This window comes from Lonchura striata, chromosome 1 (genome assembly GCF_046129695.1).
Source record: "Lonchura striata isolate bLonStr1 chromosome 1, bLonStr1.mat, whole genome shotgun sequence".
NCBI classification, from domain to species: domain Eukaryota; kingdom Metazoa; phylum Chordata; class Aves; order Passeriformes; family Estrildidae; genus Lonchura; species Lonchura striata.
Genome location: NC_134603.1, coordinates 21,622,726 through 21,644,799, shown reverse-complemented (window position 1 = coordinate 21,644,799; position 22,074 = coordinate 21,622,726). Strand labels below are relative to the sequence as shown.

At 37.2% G+C, this 22,074-nt stretch overlaps 1 protein-coding gene across 3 annotated transcripts in view; it reads right to left on the bottom strand.

Annotated features, from left to right (window-relative positions):
* Positions 1–11,012: 11,012 nt before the first annotated feature.
* Positions 11,013–22,074, bottom strand: part of ANKRD46 (ankyrin repeat domain 46) — a 28,752-nt gene continuing 17,690 nt past the window's right edge. For all 3 annotated transcript variants that reach the window (XM_021529432.2, XM_021529430.2, XM_021529431.2), the window contains exons 2-4: positions 18,475–18,822; positions 17,066–17,224; positions 11,013–13,069 (exon numbers count right to left, since the gene is read on the bottom strand). In XM_021529432.2, coding sequence (XP_021385107.1) covers positions 12,853–13,069; positions 17,066–17,224; positions 18,475–18,785 — 687 coding nt within the window. In that variant the 5' untranslated portion in view covers positions 18,786–18,822 and the 3' untranslated portion in view covers positions 11,013–12,852. The remainder of the gene's footprint in view (positions 13,070–17,065; positions 17,225–18,474; positions 18,823–22,074) is intronic.

The window sequence follows — 22,074 nt, the reverse complement described above, 5'->3', positions numbered from 1 at the left end:
CTACTTGCCCTGTTTTACTTGAGCATAACATAGTTATGAAAATATAAAGCTTCATGCCCACCTGAGACATCTTTGTTCCCAAAGTAACTATGATGGTCCCAAAAAAAAAAAAAAAAAAAAAAAAAAAAAAAAAAAAAAAAGGCATGCCATGTCAAACAAATGACACAAAGAATTGGGGTGCCTTGGTGTGGTTTCTGACACCACTCATAGCCAGTGAGCTGACTCTACTGCCCTTCAAGTCATCAACAGTCTTTCTGAAAAATGCCAGATCCTCTCAAGGAGGGCTCTGGAAATCTTTCACAATGGCAATCTTACAGACATCAGCCTTTTTAGAGCTATACTGCCTATGCCTTACAGAGGCTGTGCTCTGCTGGACTCTGTCCTTCATTGTTAGCACAGGGAGAAAAGATACCAGGTACATAAATGAAAAAAAAAAAAAAAAAAAACAAAAACAAAAACAAAAAAAAAAAAACCAAGAACAACATAGAATTGATTATTTCCATTTTTAATACCCATAAAGCAATCATGGCAAGATAATATTGCTGTCTCACAAAAAAGCCTTCAGTGTAATATAAATGATGAATAAACATGGAAAGCAAAGACAAAGCCACTGAAAACTCATGAGGGAGGGTGCCATTTCAATGCAGTGAGTGAACTACAGAGCCAAACACTAATTTTATTTTTAAAAAATTATACCTCATTATTGCCAGGGAGAGAGAAGTTTTCCTTGCCTGAATCACACAGCCTTTTATTTGGTCTAAGTCACTCTCTACATAGAAAGACAATTCAAGTCTCATTAATTTAGTCTTTCTGTTTTCTACTTGGCTGAGATCTCTAAGCAACTCTCCCTTCTCTGTGGAGAACTGGCTTTTTCTTAATTTGCTTTCCAATATTCTATTCAGAATAATTTTCCTGCTTTCAGGACTTGGTCTTCAAAGCACCTTATCATTAAAACTCCAAGTTATCTATTTTTTTTATTATTTTTTTTTTCTAGTAAGAAAAAAATATATTCAGAGATTAAAGCTAAATATGGTACAAGCAGAGCCTAAGCATCTTAATCAATATTTAATTTAGCTAGATTTGCTACTTAACTCTGAGTAGCCAATTCCATGTATTAATAATTGCATCTCTTGGTTTTACAAGCAATACAAGCATTTTACCAATACAAGCATTGCTGCATCTGCAAGGACTGAGAGAACAAGCTACAGGCTCACACTTTGCCACTTATTATAGCTATTTATCTTAATATTCCTTAGGAAATGATTGAGATCACTTGGCTGTAAAACTACCTTGTCCACACCTTAAGATTATTTTGGTGTCACAGAAAGCTGCATGGACCTAAACTGAGAGAGCTTTCAGAAAGCCTCAGATATCTGTACCGTGCCACAGTGCTCTGTCATCTACACTCACAAAAGCAGGCAAGCATCTCATCTTAGAACTGGCTCATTAAAGGAACCCAACGTAACAACAACCCAGCTGTGGCAGAATAAAAGGAGCGTGTCTTTGCCTGGAGAATACAGCAGGGTGAGATGGGGACATAGAGACTAAAACCTGCCCAACCTGGTGGTTTGTAGTAGCTAAGATATTTGTTTACAAATGGTAACAACTCCTTGAAGAGTATTTGGCAATATAAAACAGTTTATCTTGTCTTTAGAAGTTAATCTTGTCTTTAGAAGAGGAATCTACACTTTGCACAGGGTTTAAATGATGCTTAGAGTCTGTCAGTTCCAGCATTCAAGCAATGTCACTCGCCTTACCCATCTCTTCCCCCATTCCTAGAGCAACTGTCAATCAATATTCCCAGCCCTTTGTGTTTCTATCATAAACTATAATCAGGTATTTACATACCACTGAATGCTAAGACAAAGTCCACTGCATAGCTACTTGTCCTAAGTTGCTGCACTGCTGAGGCATACCAGTGTCTCTTGTGAATGGATGAGCTGCCCATATAAAAAAAAAGTCTGGGCTTTGATGGTTGGAAATTTGCCTGCAATTCACACAGCTGGAAAGAGACATTATTGTTTCTTAGACATCTTTGTCAATCTCTACTAGATATCTCTATGTACAATGAGCTTCAAGACAATAAGACAGGCAATTCCACAGTGGAAAGCTGGAGCAATACCATTGCTTCAGTGGAGTTACTCTGGATTTACAGTGTGGAAAGTCAGACTGGAATCTGGGCAACTAATAATGGGTCAGTAAATCCTTTTCTCACCTTCTTCCCCCTCTCAAAGAAGGACAAGGAAGCTAATAAAAATGAAACTGGACCAAAAATAAAGTGAAGTGGCTGTTGAACACAGTTAATGCTGCACCCAGCGTTCTCATAAAGAACCGGGAGTTTCCACAGGGGAATTTCCCTCAAACTGTGTTTATCCTCATGGGAGATGAGCAAGCAGCCAAGTAAGAGAATGCAAAGGATTCAGCTGCTCCAAAGGAAGATTGGTGTTAGATAGGAGAGGGAGAATCAGAATTACTGTTATTTATAAATTTAACAATCACTGTAAGTAGCAGAACACCTAGTGATCAATGAGGCCAGCACAGGCTTCAACATGAACATCTAATGAGAGGTTCACACGTGATCTTGCTTCAGCCTAGTGCAATAAAATATGTGGTAAAGGACATTTTCTCAAGTACAACACAACAGAAAATAGAAACAAGACCGATTACACAGAAGGCCTAAGACTGCTTCACTCATGCGTCTTGCAGCACTAAGAAAATTTTTCAGTCTGGCTGTTTTCATACCATAAAAGTGTCTCTGATGTTAGCTATGCTGCACCAAGATCCTCACCAAAGTCAGCATGACACTTCAAGGCAGCTTTTAACAATGCAGCACCCTGAACACAGGGGTTTTGTTCCCACAGCCCAACACTGCACAGGGGTGGTGAAAACAATGAGTTTCACAGTCAAAATAAAGCCTCACAAGCCTGCTATCAGTGCCTTGAGTTCCCTCTACTCTTCCTCCCTCCTGTCTCTCAGTGGAATCTTGATTGCATTTACTTTTCGGTTTCCCTTTAAATTTCCCAAACTTCTTCCTTCTGGATACCAGAAGGCAAGTTGGGCTCCAGCTCTGAGAGCAGACTGCTCATTTCTTCTAATGCTGTGAGGAGTTTTGGCCTTGACCGCTATTGCACAGGACCAGGTGCTGCCAAGGGCTGTATGAGAACAGAGTAAGACCTTCAAGGATACGATCCTCTGTGACTGCCTGGACTGGAAACCCAGGGAGCAGAATGGAGGAGACTTGGAAATGCTACAGGAAATAAAGCAGCTCCCTTTTACAAACTCATCTTCACCTTGTGGGACTGGAGCAATCTGAGCAAAGTAGCTTCACAGCGAGTCCAAGACATGACTGGAGAGCACTCCCCAGCTTCTTGCATTCAAACATGCAGTGTCTGGCCTTACTTCTGAGCCTGGGTGCTAGATTTTGGACCTGACCATCAAGTGCTGTCATTAAATGATGTGCTAAGAATGGAGAAATGTCACTGAAGACCTTTCCAAAGCTCTGATTCCATAGCTCATACATCCTCTTGCTGTCAAACTTGTTTCCAGAATGAAAACTGATCCCCTGCTCAACAGGGAAATGTGAGACCCCCTACATCCACCAGAAAGAAGAAAGGGAAGTGTCTTGTTCACAATCCTTCCTTCTCTGCTTACACTGAACCTCAGCCAAAGGCAGTGACACAGGGATGAATTTCTTAGAAACTGTAGGAAATGGCAAACACCTGGCTCAGCTTCCCTGTTTGAATCTTCTTTCATTTCCATTATGTCTAGCTGCAAACAGGCAGGTCTTCCATCCTTGGTCAAGATTCTGGATCTAAATCTTCTCTGATTTAGGTCAATTACTTTTGCCCACAGCCACTGAAATCAAAGGGACTTCACACACTGGTGCTGGAGAGTGATGATGTAAGATCCGAGCTATTGTCTGCAATTAATGCATGACTATGAGTGCTAAAGAAATAATAGTTAACAATGAGATTATTAATTGGCGTATCAAGGAATTTCTATTACTTTGTCATGAATATATTGGGTAAAGTGAATAGATATATGTTGAGTAAAAAAAACATACGGGCTATCAGTACCAGTAGTTAATTTTAAAGACTTAATGCACGCTAAGGACAACATTGCTCTAAGATTAAGGTATTCTGGTTTTACTGGCAGGGAAGCAGAGGTTAAGCAAGTTTTTTAAGGCCACACAGCAAGTGCTTGGATTTATAACTCCCAAATCTGCCTTCTGCTCAGTCCAGCAGGTCATGCTGACTAACTGTGGAATGCATATTTCCAAAGAGCTCTTAAGGGACAAGAGGAATCAGAAGGAACAAAAGGTACAGATAAAGTAAGCAGTAATTCTAAAAAAAAATGTTTTCCACCATCCAAAAAACACAAGTCAACTTCTGTTTAAGTTGTCATACCTCACCAGTGCCTTAGCCAGGAACAGGAGCACTAGAAGAACACGAGGAAAATTGTCCTGACAGAGTTTTTAACAAAACTGAAATAGACACAACAGCTTTATTTAATGAGATTTCCAATACAAACAAAAATCTAATACATGCCTAAGATTTCAAATAAAGTTTATGGAGGTTTATCCCAATGTAAAGTTTGGAGAAGACAGAACTGTTTCCTTCCATGCAGATCTTGGCAGCCATGAGACTGTAGGAAACAAGCAGTGATACTGTTATTTCAGCTTCTTGAAGACTATTTCTATGCTACCGGTCTATATTATATTAGTCTGCTCCTCAGAGTTGGACCAATCTGTATGTACTGGAATACTTATAAAAACAACACCTCTTTTAAGCATATTAAGAATTTAAATAGTAGTTTACTCATCTTAAAGATGAAACATTTTCAGAAAACTAAGACAAATAAATGGAACTCACCCTGCAATTTCAAAGATCTTTTGTCAGACATTAACCAAGACAAGTGTGAAAGGAAGTGCTGATTACGTGACAATACTATAACCAGACCATCTGGAATCTGACTCTGGAGCAGGAATAAAGAATTCATTTTCATTCCATCAAGAGTCTCCATCCATCAAAAGTTAATTTCATTTTATAAGTAAACAAAAGGGAGTTGCTCAACCTGACAGAGCTCCCTGAATAATCAGACAGGACTTACAGGGCCCTTAGTGCACACAGTGGTTCAAGCTGCAAACTGCCTTCTCCCTGCACTCTGTTCTGCACCCTGCACCTCATTTATGCTTACACACCTTATGACATGGGACAAATCCCAACCTGTTGCTGGCAGATTAAAATTAAGTACCTGCAACAATCTTTCTCATGAATTGAAAGAGAGGTAAGTACTGAGAGTCAAGTGACAAAGTACCAACAAAAACCCCTCAGAGATTAAAGAACTGAATGGCCCTGTTTGAACTTGGCTTTGGTTAAAGTCAAGCAGCTGGAAAAGCTCCTGATCCCATACTCACATGTAAAAAATAGATGGAGAAATCACATATTCTGATACTTAATTTAGAACCTGACATTCTAAACTTACTCTGTGGGTAGTTAAGTCAGAACCAGCCACTACGCTTACTATGCATTACCGTTTCAGAAACAGACTTCAGAGACCTTGTATACAGAAACGCCTTAAATAATATTACAAACAAAATTCACATTAAGAATCTTATTAGTTTTAGTCAAGAGGAAAAACTCCAATTCTGCTAATATTTCTTGTTACAAAACTAAGAATATTTTGGTCACTTTGAGAGCTCTGGTACTTAGGTATCTGTAACTGGAAGAATGAAAGTATTTCCCCCAAACTCTTCTTTTTGCCTGGAGCATGGCAGCATGTCTGTGTCTGCCCAGTTTTCCTCAGAAACATCTGAAGTTTCTAAAGAAGTTGTTAATCTCTCTGTGAATCTTTCTCCTTACTCTTTTTAATCCACTAATTTCAGCACTCTTCCTTCATGCACCAAAGTCACACTGAAACTCAGATTCTAATACTTACCTATCTAAACCTGGGGAAGTTACTGAAATGAAATATTTTTATGAAGAAAATATGATCTGGGTTGTGCACCAGTGGCTCTCACATATGGTTTGTGGCCTCCAAGCTGGCCATGCAGAGAGAGCAGACTGCACAGCACTGAATCCACTTCCTCTTCTCCCCACCTTGGCACTGAGTGCACATCCTTGTCTCATCTGTGAAGTGACAGGGCACAGCCAAAAATGCCATGGTGTGTTCACAAAGCAGGGTAGATGTGCAGCTGGTTCTGCCAACTCACTGGGGGGGACTGGGAACCACCGTGGTCTCAGCTCTTAACACCTGCTTTGGTCTCAGCCCACTTGCAGCAGAAAAGGAGCATCTGCAGTGCTGTGTGTCCACTCCAGAGGCTATTGCAGCATCCTCCATTTGTCTATTACGAAGCCATAGCCAAAAGATCGGTGGCAAACATGGGCCACTCCTGTATCTTTCCAGCTTTATTGTCAGACCATCTTTTAATTTTCCCAAGCGTTTGTTTCATCTCCAGAAGCTTTCTGGAGGACCAAGTTAAGCCAAGACCAATAGTTCCTCTAATTAGTGTTAAATTTCACATGATAAATTGGACAAAATGGCCAAGTTTTTAACTAAACAACTACACTAGAAAATTAGTTTCTCACTTTGCAAAACAGAGAGCATAACTCTAAAAACCAAAGAGAATTGACATTTTTAAACAGACAAATTCACTTACTATCAAAGTAATGGTGCTCAGTGGGGGAAGCACACCTCTGAGAAGTAGGTAATGTGATCTACCCTTCTTCTACCAGGACCAAGAAAATATGTCACTAAGTCAGTGCAACAAATAAAAACAGAATTGGTGGTATATTAAATACCAATCTGATGACAAATGACAAACACCAGAATTCCTTAAATCAGACTTATTTCAAACTGATCTCACTGGAGGCCTTGTTTGCTATCCCTAAATATCCTTTTGGCATAGGAGTGCACAGAGTAAGGACACCCACATGCTCATTATCTGTGCACATTTGCAGGCTGTAGTTCTAGTAAACATTAGACTAAAAAAATCCAAAAAGTTCCTTGAACTTTGAAATAAAGAATAAAGCTTTGACTTCTATTATAATTAGAAACTTTGAGAATGGCCTTCAGTTCAAGTCCTGTGTTCACCACTGATGCTCACTGACACAAGGGTTCAAACCAGTGCCATAAATGGGAAAACCACTAGATCTGTAAGGAACACATCTGGCAGGACTGTGCAGTCCACATTCAAGCTGTCATGGCTTTCAGTAGGATACTTCATTATTCTTCATGTCATCTACAGAAACTGGTCTTGCCAGCTGAAACCTATTGATATCTACATACTTCATTTTTGTTTGAAAATGTCTGTAGCCAAACAAACCAAGCCAGATGTTCAGCTTGCAGTGAGACAATAGTATTAGGATGAACATATGGCATTTCAATCTTAAATCCTAGCAAAAACCCACTCTATTACCTAGTTTGCAGTATGCACACTTCATTAAGCCAGACAGTCTTTAAACATTACTACCTTCACACCCCTGCAAGGCTATGTCAGCTTTTCTTTTAGAAAACTTATCTGCAAGAGTATTTCTTTGAAAAAACCCTCATACTAAGGAATTTGGCTCATTAAGGAATTCATATTCTACAGATCAAAACAAATTTACTGTGATCTTCTTGCTTTGCATTAAGAGAATATTATCTGTTCTTTTTTTATTTGGCAAAGTAAAATGAGATGTTATTGCATATACTTGATCCTTCATCTGGATTCCTGCCTTCTGATATTTAGATAAACATAACTTAATACATCAGAAATATTTAATGTTTTAGAGAGAGCTTCTGTTCACATTTGGTAAAACTTTTTTTGCTAACTTATGTGCAGAGGAATCCTTGTATAGGAGGAACCAGTTCAGCTTCCACATGAGCAGCTGTTAATGTAGGCACACATTCAAACACGCAGTTGTCTGAAATAGCAGCGCTGTAGACGTTGAAAGTCAAGAAGGGCCAGCTCAGTTTCAGGGCGGCATGGCCACCCCTGTGGGATGGTGTAATCACAAGCCAGTGAAATCCTTCTCCTGCTAGGAAGCTATTACTGGTCACTCCTCACACTGCTTACAAGCATTGGGATTGGCCTTTAAGCAGTGATTCATGAAGGTATCACACTGCTCTGCCTGCTGTGCTGCTGTCTTGGCTCACTGCAGTCATTTGCCTCCTAGTTTCTGCAAACCATACATTGCACAGAACAAATTCTGTTCCAAAGGTCTCTCTCCCCATTTTTTCCTTATCCAGAAGGACGTTTAAAATCACAAATGGAAAGAATGTATTGCTTGAAGCCATGGTTATGACTTGTTCACACTTTGACTTCATAAAATATTCTAATTTGTTGCTTTTTAGTTATGGCAATTTCCAGTAGATTCCACATTCCCTTGGCATTAATGAAGAACAACAGCTTTGTCTCATCCCAGTCATTAGGAAATACTAGTTGCTCAATGCTTAGTTACAAGAGTGAATTACAAACTATAAATGCCTACAGCAGAGACACATTTTTCAGGGTTCTGCACACGCAGACTGCTCAGCTGCAACAGCAGAGCATTCAAGCTGCTTTGCGTAAGAGCACAGACACACCAGATCACTGTCAGTCGGGGACCTGTAGTGTTCATCTCAGATTTCTCTGGCAGCCTGACCCTGGGAACACTTCACTTCCCAGCAATAAATAGCAAAGAACTACCAATTAGTTGCATTTGTTTCCTAATACTGTATGTTTTAAAAGCATTCTCTCCTCGAAGCATTTGCTAAGAGCAGTACAAAAATGCCAGGCAACACAAAACTCAGCTAAAGTACTTAAATATGATTAAGATAACGGGCATATCATAACACTCTGCAAGTGCATGTCCTGAATTATCTCTGTTGTCCCCAGAAATTAATTTAATAATATGAATACAGATTCAGGATTGATGATTCAACAGTATTTCACCACTTAGAGTTCACAGAGAACTGCAGGTTATGAAACTGTGCAATGACATTTGACTTCTAGAAAGCTGCAACACCGCAGATGAAAAATGCAGGACCAACTGGCAATGTTTTTTGTAATACTTTGGATCACTGAGGAAATTTTACAAACTGTATTGCAAGTAACCAATCTACAATGATTAATGTTGAAATGCAAAAAAAGAATAATGAATGAAGGAAAAGCATTCTGACCTAATTCTCACCTCATTGAAGACTTATTTTAACCACCAATTCCAATATGAATTTAATAAAGACCTGACTTCAGAAACAGGAACAACTTCAGAAACCAGTTACTTTGTGTCAGCTGAGGAAGCTATCAGTTCTGTCAAACGTCATCTTGGGGTAACATTTAAATATATGCTAGACTTTTGAAAATCCTGAATATGATGCCAGTCAATATTAACCCTTTTTTTTTGAGTTTTCAGGGAAGTCACCACTTGCAATTTGTACGGCTGAATAAATTACTTAATTTGCATTTCTCTAAGTAATTATGACCAAAAATATTTTGACTAGAAAAAGAACTACCTAACTAACTAGCCAGAATTGATTATTTTTACTTATTTAAGTTATTAAAAATAGCCTTAGATATTCATTGACTCAAGGTAAAATCAAACTCACAATCAGCTGCAGACCCAGAAACTACCCAGATTCTTATGTTTCAATATTTTAAAGTGAAACCATGTTCTTTCTCCCCCAGAGCTTTTCACGGAGAAAAGCCTCACAGTGCCAGATCACATCCAGTAATTAACTACCTGTTGTACTGTGGCAGCCATAAACAGTATCTACTCATGACAGTCACCCAACAGAACATCCCCTTCTACAAAGCAAATTACTAGTATGAGTGAAAACAGAGCCCTTGAAGATAAAGCGATCTGGTACGTGAACGAGGTTCTGTGAGGTAAGATAGGTGTGACCGTGCCATGGGATGAATGTGAGCACCAGGACAGCCCACTGCACAGCAGCCTGTCTATCCTTTTTGCCCTCCAGTTTAACTTGCACTATCTTGTCTACCAAGTTGTTTCATGTCACTGGAAAAAGAAATCTCTTCATAGCTGTTTGTTTTCCCTCTCAATTCCTTATTCCATTTGAGCTCATTAGTCTAACAACAGCTTGAGACAACAATCTGTTTTGGATTTGAAGAGTGACTAATCTTGAATCTGTATTAACATAATGAAATTAATTTCTGGTGACAGCAGGGATAATTCTGTACCTGTGCTTGCAGGATAGAATGATGTACCTGTTATCTTTATCATATTTAAGCACTTCAGCTGAATTTTGTGTTGCCTGGCACAAAAGTGAGTACCTGGATCAAGGTACTGAGACACCACTGCAATAATAAATAAAAGAAATCTTATTTATCTACAGACAATCCAAGACTGAAACAGCAGAACCCTATGACAACTAAGCTAAAGTTACAGAAGTAAATTCATTCTTCAGAAGCAGCCTTTGAAAAAGAAGACATTAGTGTTTGTAGATATATTGAAAGACACATCAGACCTTTTACAGTAACAGAGGTATATACAGAACAAACTCCACTTTTACCAGGTATTTATCATGTCCTTATTTAAAAGAGCATCACTCATGATACAGCGAAGTTAAAACAGTGTTTTGGGTTTCTTTCTGGTTTAAAAGATGAAATGTCTTCATTTCAAACACAACTTTTCAAACCTTTTCAATGTGTAGTTCCTGCATGTCTGCTTATGCATGCACTGAAATAGGAAAGGCTACTAAAGGCTCAAGCTTTGTTTTCTTGGTTATGCTTTGCTCCTCCCCATTGGTAATCTTAAATTTTGAGAGGCCTCCAGACCACAGAGTCAATACCTGAAATCCCAGAGAAGAGAGACAGCCAGACAGCAATTTTAGTTCAGCAACAATACTGAGAACAAAACAGGCAAATCTAAAGAACCTGTGCTCTAAATTCTCATTTATAAAGCTGCATGGTTGCTATTTCTTGTGTAGGAAGTTCCTCACTTCTGAAATACTCATTATCAATGCATGACGAATTTAGTAAAATGGGGTAGCATTATTACTGCTGCACTAATGTAATAATAAAACAAAACATATTTACTACATGTATTTATTTGTGGCATTCACCCATACTGAGAATACAATTAAAAATTATGCAGATAATACATACTGAAAGACAACATCATTAAACAAGATGCATTATATTATTAACAGAAATGTACTTATTTAGACAAGTAAATGTAATTTAAGTATATGATGAGTTTATCTTTATCTGTTTGTGAACAGTGGTATCATAAGTGAAATATTTAGAAGAGGAATATGTTCTCATTTTTTGTTTTTGGTTTTTTTTTTTTTTTTAAGATATTTTCTTTTCTGCAGCATTGTGCTGTTAAAAAAGTATTGTGTCATTAAAGTCTAACTTAAGAACTGAGATCAAGATTTATTCAGATGTGGGGCCCAGCTCCAGTGAAACCTGTATCACACATCAAATCAAAGACAACCCCCTTTATTCAAACCAATAAACAAGAAAGAAAAATATACATGGTACCAGAAGAGAATCATGTAGGTTACATTTAAATGTACAATAAATGTTTTATGTTATTTAGCAACAACTGAGGAGTGGCTAATTAAAGGTAATAAAAATTTATTCCTTAGGCTCACAGAATTAACTTTGTTTGGGATTTTCAAGGCAATAGCAAAAGAGAATTAGATGTCTAATCAACATGGGGAGACAGAATCCACTTTCTTTGAAAACCTCCAACTTACTATGCAATACCTTTCCAGCCTTCATAAAGGAATATCTAATGCATTCATATCCCTAGGTTATTTATAACAAAGGGTTTCACAGCAAAGTACAGAATGGATCAAGATTTAATTTCATACAATGTTCCTAAATATTAGTATTTTAAACACCTTTATGCTGCATACTCAGAAAATAATTAATAAGCCTGTAGGTTCTGTCTGAAAGCAAGTGAAATAGAAAACAATTCTAGAAAGCAATTCTATTTAATCAAGTTCTCTCCACAAACATGAAAACACAATTACATGGTTCAGTCTGATCCTTATGGGAGGATGAAAGTTATCCTCCATGATATATTTCACAATGACCTTACAGAATTACTATATACATGACAGAACACCTAAATCACTTTTTAATTACCCTTACAAAGAAAGGTTTGCTTAGCAACATTTCAACAAAAATGCAAAATTTTCAGCCCAAGTCTTCTTCCAAAGCACAACAAACAGTTTTATTCTACAAATTTTACTTCAGGCAGGTTTTAATAACATTAAATTCATCTGGGGAAGACACACTACATTAACCTAATAAATAAAAGAGTGATCTATACATCAGAGACATAGTAAAACTTGAACTATTTCTCATTCTTTTTATAAACTAGCAGATAGGAAACTATGGAGAGGCATTAAAATAACTATGGAGTTGGAGCTTATTATCATCTATATATCAGAAAGTGTTATTACATTATTGAGATTTTTTGAGAAGGACTTCTAAGAGTATCTTTTTTTCCACTGAAGCACTTACAAAAAATCCAACAATAGATTTTGTTTACAAAAATCCAACAATCCTCTCTTCATAGGAAGAATAAACCAAATGTGGTTCTGTACTAGGATGTATTTTTCATATGCAGGAATTTAACATTCATAATGAAAGGCCTTTTCTAATCACAATATTTTATCAGAGAGGACTATCTTCACATCTTACTGTGCAAGTCAAGGTAAGTCAGAGGTATCTTAGGAATGCTTTAGAAATAAGTGTTTTACTTGAAATTAATTAATCCCTCTTTCAAAGGGGTTAATAGTAAGTACAAAAGGCAAACAGTATATGCAGCTGCCACTGTCTGCACCAAGCAAATAATTCCAAGATCAAAATAAGATTAGATTAAAACAGGAAAAAGGACACTGTACTTTGCATTTGCTTCAGTGCACCAGTTCAGGCTGGTTTTCTACAAAAGGAAGCACCCCACTAACATAATATGCTATTCCAAGGGACAGAAGAGCGATGACAATGATGAGGAGCAGCACCCTCCAGAAGCCCAGGTCTTCCACAAACTCTTGCCATGTTGTGCGGAAACTGGAAAGAACTCCTTCACCTTGCTGTAGGTTTGGATTAAGAAGGGAATGGCTTTCCATTGCACTACAAAGGATTAAAGTTAAAAATACATCTGAGTAAAAGAATGCATCTCTAAGTATGACAGTAATCCCACTAAGGGCATCTGAAACATCCTAGATTAAAAATTAAACCCACCTACTGATTTATAGCATTGCTTATGCTAAATCAAGACAAATCAGATCAGGAAAACACATCTAATTCTAAACTTATTTTAGCTGAAAGGACATTTTATTAACCCATGCAAAGAGAATTATATTTGTGTATAACTGCACTGAATTTGCATGCCTGCCACCCAGAAGCCTTCAAAGGTCAGTCCCCATAGTTCCTAGTAGATATGGCTTAGTAAAATATAATGAAGCATAAGTTAAGACCTAAAGGGACACACATTATTTGTTAATAAAACAAATAATGACTAAAAATAAACTCTGATTAATAAAATGGAAGCTTCAACCAATATTAATTGAGATGCTAAATTCTGCAGTGATCTTTACTATACTCCTGAACATCTTTGTTACATGTGTCTTCTAAAAAAGCATTAAAAATCACAGAAAACACAAACTTTGGACAACAAGAAGTTCAGAAACTTTCTGAACAAGTTGGCATTGCTCTGTATTCTGCCATATGGTATTCAGTGACTGCTTTGGTGTTTTAGCATTCCACTACCAATCTATCAGGACCCCTTAAATTGTCAGACTATAAATTAGGAAGTGGAATTCTCACTTCTAATGAAAAACAAATATAAAATATGAGAGAGGCAATCCTCTTGACAATTGATCACCTTTAGAAAAGATGTAAATTGTCTCAAAATCCTGCACAGCTTCTTTTGTAATTCTCCCAATTTTGCTGGTTTCACAATTGTAATAGGAAACTATCTGTTGCTTATGAAAAATCTCATGAAGAATAAGAAAGCTTTTGCATAGCCTGACTTCACTTAAAGTTTTGGCCATCTGCACAGTCTTACTACTTACTATTGAGTGAAATTACATACATGGGTGTTTACAGGATCAGGCCCTGACAACCACAGAAAGGAAATGGTGGAATCAATCATATATTCAATGATGTCAATAGCAGAATATAAGCAAAAAAACAAAAAATTACTTTACTCCCTTTTAACTGCTTTCCGTTACCATATTCCTAGATATTTCTTACAAGACTAATAATATTTTTTTTTTAATCAAGGAATAGTAATTTCCAAGTCAAAACTAATTGTAGAAATGCTGCTATTTTTCATGATAGAAATAAAATGAAAAATGATGTTATCAGAAAAAAGTGTCATTCACGAAGCTCTCTTCTAAGATTACACCATTGGAAAACTTCACACTATTCATACAGAATTTTTTCTCAGGAAGTACAACCACTGAAGAACAATTAGCCTGATCTCCCACAGCTTGCTCAAGTATTGCAGTATCATGTGCACAAAATTTCAGCAATTGCCTATTAAACAGCCTGTATTTTCATTTTTTTAATATTTACCAAGCTGTAAAGCTATTTTAGCTTACCCACAGGTGCAGGATTTAGTAATCTTCCTTGCTTATTATGATTTCCCAAGCAAAACAAAGGGTTTAGTAAAAGACAGCTTTTGTGCAGAATTTCTTACTCAGTAAGTAATAACTATTTAATACATAACCACAGAGAGGTTAAATAAAGGGGCAATGCAATTTAAGTGGAAAGGTCACATGCTTGCCCATTAAAAAGGGTACACAGAAAACATTTTTATTATTTTATATTATGACCCAGTAAAAACCAATGCTATTCAAGATATTTTTTCTTATTACAAATTCGACCCACATAAAAACTAGTAATGCAGCAACATGTCCTCAGAAGAGTTTGTGTAACACAGCCCAGACAGATGTTCTGTGTCCAACAGAGGTGGGAGTTCACATTTAGACACGCCTGTGGCACAGCCACAGGTGCTGCTGGGCTGGACAGGACAGATGTCTGTGTGAGACAGGGACAGAGGGAGCTCTGCCTCCTGGCAGCAGGGCCACGCCTCACCCGCAGCAGGACAAAGCAAGCAAAACCAAATTTGACTTGGGAACAGAGCTCTGGCCTCTGCTTCCCCAGCAGCAGCAACTCCGTGTAACAAGGAGCAGAAAACTGAAGCCAGAGACCGTTTTTAGAAACAGTGTTATTTGTCCATAGGTTCATACGTAATGCAAGAGCTCAGGGGGCAGAAGACAGAAGACATTAATCTAAGCGTCCCTAAAATGTGAAAATAATACAAAGAGGGATAAGTGAAACTGTGGAGGTCTGAAAAGCCAGCTGGAAAAATGATATTGTTTATTTACAAAGCAAACAGCACACAAGTTCATTTTTTATGGCTCCTATAGGCAGCTGCTATTTGTTACTTTAAAAATAATGTATTTCAGACATTTTAAACACGTTCCCAAACAAGCTGGGTACTGCACTGTTTATGTCTCTGTGCCTGTCCCCAAGGAGAGCTGCTGGCTTCCTGGCCAAAGCAAACAATATAACATTTATGAAGGTCAAATAACAGAAAGGAAGCTATGTTTGTTAAAGGGACACCATCAAATCAAAAATGAAAATTTAAATGGGGCTGAGCTGTTTGTTCATATGTTTGAATAAGATCAGCCTAAGTGCATTTCTATGCATCAAGAAAATTTCAGTAGAAGTTAGTGAAGATAGAAAGATAATTTGCACTAATTCTTACAATGTATAACCACGTAATTTTGAAAATAAAATCAATTTTCTATTTCACAGCTTAAAACAGTCTCTCTGACAGGTAGGGTCACCTGATGCATAAGAAAGACCTTAATGGGAATATTGGGTATTATTTCTGTAGTTTTGCTGGTTTCACCTTTTCCATTTACTCAGCTTAGCTCTAACTCCATCTATACAGCTTCTTTTCGGTTTACAGTACAGCCTGTCTACATTTTCACATAAACCAAGCAACAGTTATATGACAAAGCTCCCTGTCTTTTGTGAGATAATGTTCCAGTAGTCATAGTTCATGGTCATCATTAGACAATATAAAAAAAGCCACAATTTTTTTGAATGGGGGTAAACAGCATAATAAGACATACTAGAGAGCAGAATTGCTTTATACAACAGGACTGACAGCTTTGTTTACCTAGTGAAAATGTCTTGTTTCATGCTTTGTAGGACTTCACTGCATTTTTCAGGAGAGTATTAACTCATAATGCACCAAGCCTGTTCTCCTTGTATGTTTGTTTTCCGCTGAGAAACTTTTATTTTATGACATACAGATTCCAGGAGTTACAGTTGCATTTTTTTGCTACAGAATACTACTGATCTCCTCTCCCTTGTAACTGTAGGTTTTTGTCTGTGCCATCCCAATTTTCCTCAAGGTTGCCTGTATCTCATTTCTTGGTATCACAAACATGTTTCTGTTTTTTTATTTAAGAAAATTCTAAGTAAGCACAGTCCTAGAACCAGGCTTTTAGGAATTCATTATTAACTTCCCTCTAACCCAACACTTTCCCTGAAATGGTCAGCAATTTTCTTGAAATCCTCAGTTCATCATTAACTATCTCTTTAGCCACCATAAAATTCTTATTCTCCATCTTTTCCAGGACTGCTAGCAATAGAAATTTTAGATATGACACCATATAAAATCCTTTATTCAAGTTCAGTTGGATGAAAAGTCTCCCACCCTTTTTTTTGGTATAGAATATCATCAAAAGGATGTCAGATTAGCCTGTGATACTGCCATGTTGCATTTCACACTATTTCCACTTGGCTTTGTAGTAGGTGGTAGAATATTTGTGTTTGGTACTCTGAATGGAAAATTAGTCATTATTTAAAAAAAATTTTATTATAAAATTAAAATCTCAAAAAAAATAGAAGTTCCTTTTTTTCTTACACTGGATCTGTTTAAAGAGATTTTTCCAAAACTTAACAATCAATTTAGATTTTGTTTGATAATGTCAGGCCAAATTTGGTATTATCTGTTTTGAGGAATATACAATCAAGTAAATCCCAAAAATATAAAGCCATAAACATTATTTCTCCTGGTAGTTATTTTTGTTTGGTAAATACCTTTCGCTTTCAGCTGTTTGCATTGTCTCCAGCTTTGAGTGAGCTCCTCTGTTAAATCCTTTCACCTCTTGCTCCTCTAAAGATTCCAGCAGTCTAATCACATCTTTATTCACACCCCTTCGTTTGGCAAGAACAAGCGGTGTTGCACCTTGGTGATTGCTAAAACAAGCCCAGAAAAAGACATAAGAAAATTCTAACAGAAATTTTGTAACAAGTCAACTCAGCATAACATATTACAATTTACTAAGTCCTCAGAACTATTTTCTGTTTAATCAGACAGTAAGAAATTCCAATCTATTCAAGTTACAGCACAATTGGCTATAGAAGAAAATCAGTATATTTACGTTTGAAATTGCACAACTCTCTTCCCCCTCTAATAAAATCAAAATTCTTAGAACTCTAATCTAATTGGAATCTTGGGGTGTTACAGATTTATGGCAATGTTCAAGTTTAAGCTTAATTTCAAGAAAGAATTGTGCAATCTGGATCCTAATAGTTCCTTTTCCATGAGGGTATTAGAACATGAGGCAGAAATGAAATAAAATACAGATGGTCCCTCTGCTGCTATTAAAATAATACTGAATATGTCCAGAGCTGCCTTTAGACCAGGACTTTCCACCGGAGCTGTTTGAAATGAGGGGAAAAAATCCCAACCCACAACCCATAAATAATGTTGTCTACCAATAACTAGTTTTGCTGAGTTGAAAACACTAATGAGGGACAGGTGAAAAAGGGAGAGATTTAAAAACTCAAAGGTTTTGACATTACTCCTGGCTTTTGCACACATTGTGAATATGCAGAAAGTTCCACAAACAAAGTAATTCAGCACAAGAATGAAACAGCTACTTATTTTGCAGCTTGAGAGCTTCCATCTGAGCACTGGCATCTGACAGCTGCTGGAAGCCAGAAGGAAAGAATATACAATATTCTGAGTCACAGACTTTGAGGGAGGGCAAAAACACTGAAAGGAAGCATTGTTACCAGAGGAGTATGGGAATGAACTGACACACACATATACTGTATTTTCTTTGTCTTATATAGTACAACAATAGAAAATGGGGTGGAGAAATTCTTTTAAAGTAGTCAATGTGTTTTTTAATTTGGTGCCAACCACCCACACCTGTCTGTCTGGCCAAACCAGGGCAGCAATGTCACCAATGAGGCAGAATTAGATACAGCAGCTCACATCAGCAGCAGCTATTTACATTTGCTTTGCTTGTTGCACAGACTAGCAGAAGTGGCCTCTGTTTTCCTGACTGTTTTTTTTTTTTGTTTTTTTTTTTAAGTGGTATCTTTGTAAAGTAGAACTGCACCAAATACAGCATTTCAGCAACAGCAGATTTACATACAAGGCTCTGGTGACAGAAGACTAATATATTACAAAATATGTACTGTAAAAAGTGACTTACCAAATATCAATTTTAAGTCCATTAGAAACTAGGAACTGGATGGTATCAACGTGCCCACACAGGTGAAGGGCTGTGTTACCCTGGTAATCAGTGGCTAGCAGGTCAGCACCAAATTTATGCAATAGTTGACAGATGTCTACATTTCCTCTGGCTGCAGCCAGGTGAAGGCCAGTTCGGCCTCGGCTGTCACGAATATTTGGGTCAAAACCACTCTCTAGGAGTCGTTTGGAATAGTTAAAATCTCCATCAATACAAGCCTGCAGCAGTGGCACGTTTGTCTGGGAGGAGTCGTTCACAAAAACGTAGGACATTGCTCTGACTCTCTCAGGTCAGGAGGAGGTGACCAACCTGCAAGTAAAAGGGTGAAGAAATGATGATGAAACCAGGCAAACAAACACTAAGCTAATATTCACTAGACTGCTCAGGTTCCCAAACAAGAATGCAAACTAGATTGTAGGTCAACTTTGAAATCTTCCTGTCATACACATTGTGTGCTGCATTCCCTTCTCGCAAAAAGGAAAGAGCTCACAGCTCTGGAAAGAGCAGCAAAGCTTTGCTATGAGAGAACACTGGTAAGATCTCTGCCACAGATTCCTGTAAGGTGATTAGTTTTCAACCTAGTAAGGAATCACATATAGTAGTAATTATATAAAAGGGCAAAACACCCCCAGATTGGAACAGAAAGGAAGAACCTTTCATAAATGGGGAAACTCTAAGCAATTCAGTCCACTGGTACAGTCACACTAACTGCAATTTTTACCAGTTATAAGCAAAGCCGACCTAATGGACTTTCACCCTCTGTATTTAAACTTCAATCCACAAAGTACAGTACAGCTAAAAATGCTTAATAAAAATACTGATTTCTTCATTCTGCAATAAATGTATTTTTCAATAGTCTTTGACAACATTATTTTTACAGTGTCAGAGTTACACAAACTATAGAACAAACAAGAACAGCAATACAGAACACAGAAAACTAAAGTATTAGGTGAAATTGCCCACTGAAAACTGGAAGTGGGTGCAAAGAAGACAATGGTAAAATCAAACAGAGCTAGTGAATTTGAGTAGAACCTCAACAAGGAGAAACACAAATGTAGTTTCTCTAGCTTAATACCAAAGAAAGGATTAAGTTCTTTTCTGTATCAGGACATAAAAGAGGAAGATAAATGTTTCACCATGGATTACTTGATATAGAACATTTGATGAACTATGATTTCAGTTTTGCAGAAGAATATTTTAAGGGTGAGTCAAGTCAGGAAGGTACGATGACACTGTCATCAGGACAGGTACAGGACACAGAAAAGATTACTTGAAAACAATAAGGAAAAAGAGAATGATTTAGCAAGAGCATGGTAGAATGTTCATGAGGCAATTTTAGGAAGCAATGAAAACATGTAGAAGACTGGACAACAGTCCTCTTTTTGTACTGCCTCAGAGAGGTGGTAAAAAAATCACATAAATAAGTAAAATTCCTATAGAAGAAATCTCAATAGACACATGACAAAGTTAGTGATATGAGGGAAACATGATTTTACTAGATAACCTTGGAATAGAAAGTAAACTGAAACATTACTTGAAACACTATTTTTCACTTCCCCAGGGGTTCTATTCTGGGCTCATGGTATAGCAGTGCTCTGATTAACTATCTGAATCTCTTACTAAAACTGCTATACACAGATTTAAATTTTCTCATCTATATAAGGTATCCTTCCACACCAGTGCACTCTTCAGCCAGGAGAATGGAAACATGGCCAGTAGCCAAACAATTCAATTTAAAACCTCTCCTTTTATGAGAGTTCATAATGTCTATATTTTATAGCTCTTCCCCCATGTTTTAGATCAAATTCAAGATCAAAGTACCTCTAGAAGTAATTTCAAAATGTTTACACACTGGTCTAAATAACACCTCTAGCACTGGGGGCTGCTGAGTTTAATAAATCATATTTAAACTTCACTAGGCCGTGTTTCCTATCTGGACAAATTCTGCTAAATATATCAACACTTGTCTAGTTTTCCAGTGCAGGAATGCACAATGTTTTTTTCTTTATTGGATGCCGAAATAGAGGTAGAAATAAATTCTATGTCTCAGTATCTGTATAAGGAATGATTCTAAGCAGAATACATTCCTCTAGGCTGCAAGTATGTTTTTAAACACGTGATAGTACATCACTGGCTCAAGAACTCTTTTCCACAACCATCTCCAATAGCAAGTGGCTGGTTCACTGATACACCATAAAACTTAGTGCGAGACAAGAGTCAGAGGGCACTGATAGCCTCCTTATAACCCTTTACAAAAAGAAAGGAAATGTAATTACTTGAGTTTTCAGTGAATATGTTACAACCCCCTGGATGTTACAAAGCTATGATCCCTAGCTGAAAGCAATTTCAATTTTCTTGCCCATTTTCCACCCAAATCATGAATGATACGAGAATTTTTCTTCCACTCTGCTCGTCCAGTCTTCAACAAGAAAAATAATGGGCCCAGCTTCTCTGCGATGTGATTGTGACCTTTATATTCTGCACTAAATCTTCCCTAAAGCAAGATCATATATCATTTTAAAACCTCCAATTATCAACCATAGAAGCAGCATATCAATACCACAAACCCCTATGTGCACTTGACAAAAAGTGGTTTGCTTGTAAAATAATGCTTCAGTGTTTAAACCTGCTTAATAAAACAAGGCCTAACATAAATCAACATGAAAATATTGTACTGGAAGAAACTTAGGTTATTTGAGAAACAGCACAGCATGGTCTATTGAATAAAAGCTAATGTCTGTATTTTCATACCAGACGTGTATGTCTGGTAAAATCTTACAGAATTCCCCAACTGTGATGAAACATTAGCTAATAATACCTAGGAAAAAAGCCACCTCCTTATCTTCTCAGAAAAGGAAGCACAAATACTAGCAGTTAACAGAAAGGGTAACTGGAAGTCAATCTGATTCAGAATTTATTATCAGTAAAATCTTCTAGAACTGATCACTCATGTGTAGAAGTAAAACCTTAGTATTTCACAGTAAGGAAGAGACAAAGATGAGGTAAATCCTTCTTCCCAATACTTCAAGATTGTGGACTAAGCAAATGCATTCACAAAAAAATATCTGGACCATCTGGTTTGATTTATCTTTGTGATTGAAAATATTTTTTTCTACTAACACAATTCTATTTCACATATGGCTAGCTAACCTATGCCAAATACAAGCTGTACACAAAGCTGAACTATGCGCTATCTTTAAAATGTCAGTCCCCAAACAGCCTGTTCTTGCCTCAAAATTAACCCAACCTAGCAAAATTTCCTGTGTAAGAAAACTCATTAAAAAATCACAAGTAAAATTAATTAGGTATTTTTCATTAAACAAATGGTGGTTACATTTCTGCCCACAGCATCAAAAAGCTTATTACTTCAATGACTACCTAATACAACAGACTTAGGAGCAAAATTTAGAAACAAAACAGCATTAGCCAAATTGAATCAGGTAACAACTCTGAACCTGTCCAGAAGATGGTATCCTATCAGTAAGTACTGATTTCATAGGCACCAATTAGGACAAATGGATTTGCATTAGTAACAAGACACAAAATATTGCAAAATGACCA